This window comes from Rhagoletis zephyria, unplaced genomic scaffold, assembly GCF_001687245.7.
Source record: "Rhagoletis zephyria isolate East Lansing unplaced genomic scaffold, Rhagoletis_zephyria_1.1 Rzeph_scaffold_01221, whole genome shotgun sequence".
NCBI lineage: Eukaryota > Metazoa > Arthropoda > Insecta > Diptera > Tephritidae > Rhagoletis > Rhagoletis zephyria.
Window position 1 is genome coordinate 143,914 of NW_016158305.1, and position 1,379 is coordinate 145,292.

Sequence of the window (1,379 nt, forward strand, 5' to 3'; positions counted from 1 at the left end):
GATATGTACTTTTCCAAATAATAATCCTTATTATTACTTATCCGCAATTCAGATAACACGAAAACTTATCAACCTGCAAATTTTTCAGACAATAATTTCGATTTACCCGATCGAACATTTCACTCTCTCAATACCACTTGGAACCTGGCAAGTCGAGATAGTCCTACTGATGTTAAGGAGCTTATACCAGAATTTTTCTGTTTGCCAGAAATGTTTGAAAATTTCGAAAGATTTAATTTTGGTTGTCGTCAAAATGGCGAACGTGTGGAAGATGTACAGCTGCCGCCCTGGTGTCTTCGTGATGCTCGCCTATTCGTACTCATACATCGGCAAGCATTAGAAGCAGAGCTGGCTCGTAACCAACTACATCAGTGGATCGATTTAATATTTGGTTATAAACAGTCGGGTGAAAATGCAATTGAAGCCATTAATGTTTTTCATCCAGCGGTAATTATTTGGCTGCGCTTTAGCTCTTCATTTAAAATTAATTCAAATTTCTTAGACATATCCATCATTCTTGGCATCCATTACCTCGGACCCAATAGAACGGAAAGCTGTAGAAACCATGATAAAAACGTATGGACAAATGCCTAGGCAGCTTTTCAAAAATCCTCATCCGCAGACAAAATCATTGAACTATTGTCTTGGCGCTAAGGATGTGCTTCCCACCGTACGAGGTCTGCGTTGGGGTGTCTATCTGGGATCGCCACAGCTGCATGCGCCAACGCTTGGTAATATTTACAAGATTGCTGGCGCCGAATATTTGGTTTCATTCAACAACACGAATGTTGTCTATGGTCTACCAACAAAATCTTGTATCATGCAAGGTGCTGAAGTAGATACATTCAATGTCATATCGTGGGATTATGAGGATCACATTGTTCGTATCCAGCCACTAAATAAGTTAAATGCCAAACCGAAAAACATTCTGCGCAGCAACATTATCGACGATATTACTGCATGTGGTGCCGATCCCAATTCAAATCAACTTTGGTTCGGGCACAAGTCTGGCCGTATAAGTATATATAAATGCAGCACCACAGACATGAACAACCGTATAGTGAAAAGTCGTCAGAATTACATTCGCGGTCTTCGGCGTTCCTACAATTCGGCATTTCGCAAACTGACCACTAAAAGTTATGCAGAGGAAGGAGATACCAGCCATACGACACCACTATTGTGTTCCACAATGGGAACAACGTCAGATGGACTACAACGGGATAGTGCCGATCTGACATGGAATGGACCCACAATTCTGCTGCGACACACCGATGAGGTGACGAGTATACGTTTATCGGTTGAATTTAAAATAGCGGTTTCTGCAGGGCGTGACGGAATCGCCGTTATTTGGGATCTGAATAAGTAAGTTCAACACACAA

At 41.6% G+C, this 1,379-nt stretch overlaps 1 protein-coding gene across 1 annotated transcript in view; it reads left to right on the forward strand.

The window, feature by feature from the left end:
- mv (lysosomal-trafficking regulator mauve) overlaps window positions 1–1,373 on the forward strand; it is a 27,503-nt gene extending 26,130 nt beyond the window's left edge. The window contains exons 20-21 of the mRNA XM_017616519.1: window positions 89–447; window positions 503–1,373. Of these exons, the coding sequence (XP_017472008.1) occupies window positions 89–447; window positions 503–1,366 (1,223 nt within the window). The 3' untranslated portion in view covers window positions 1,367–1,373. The remainder of the gene's footprint in view (window positions 1–88; window positions 448–502) is intronic.
- Window positions 1,374–1,379: the final 6 nt, after the last annotated feature.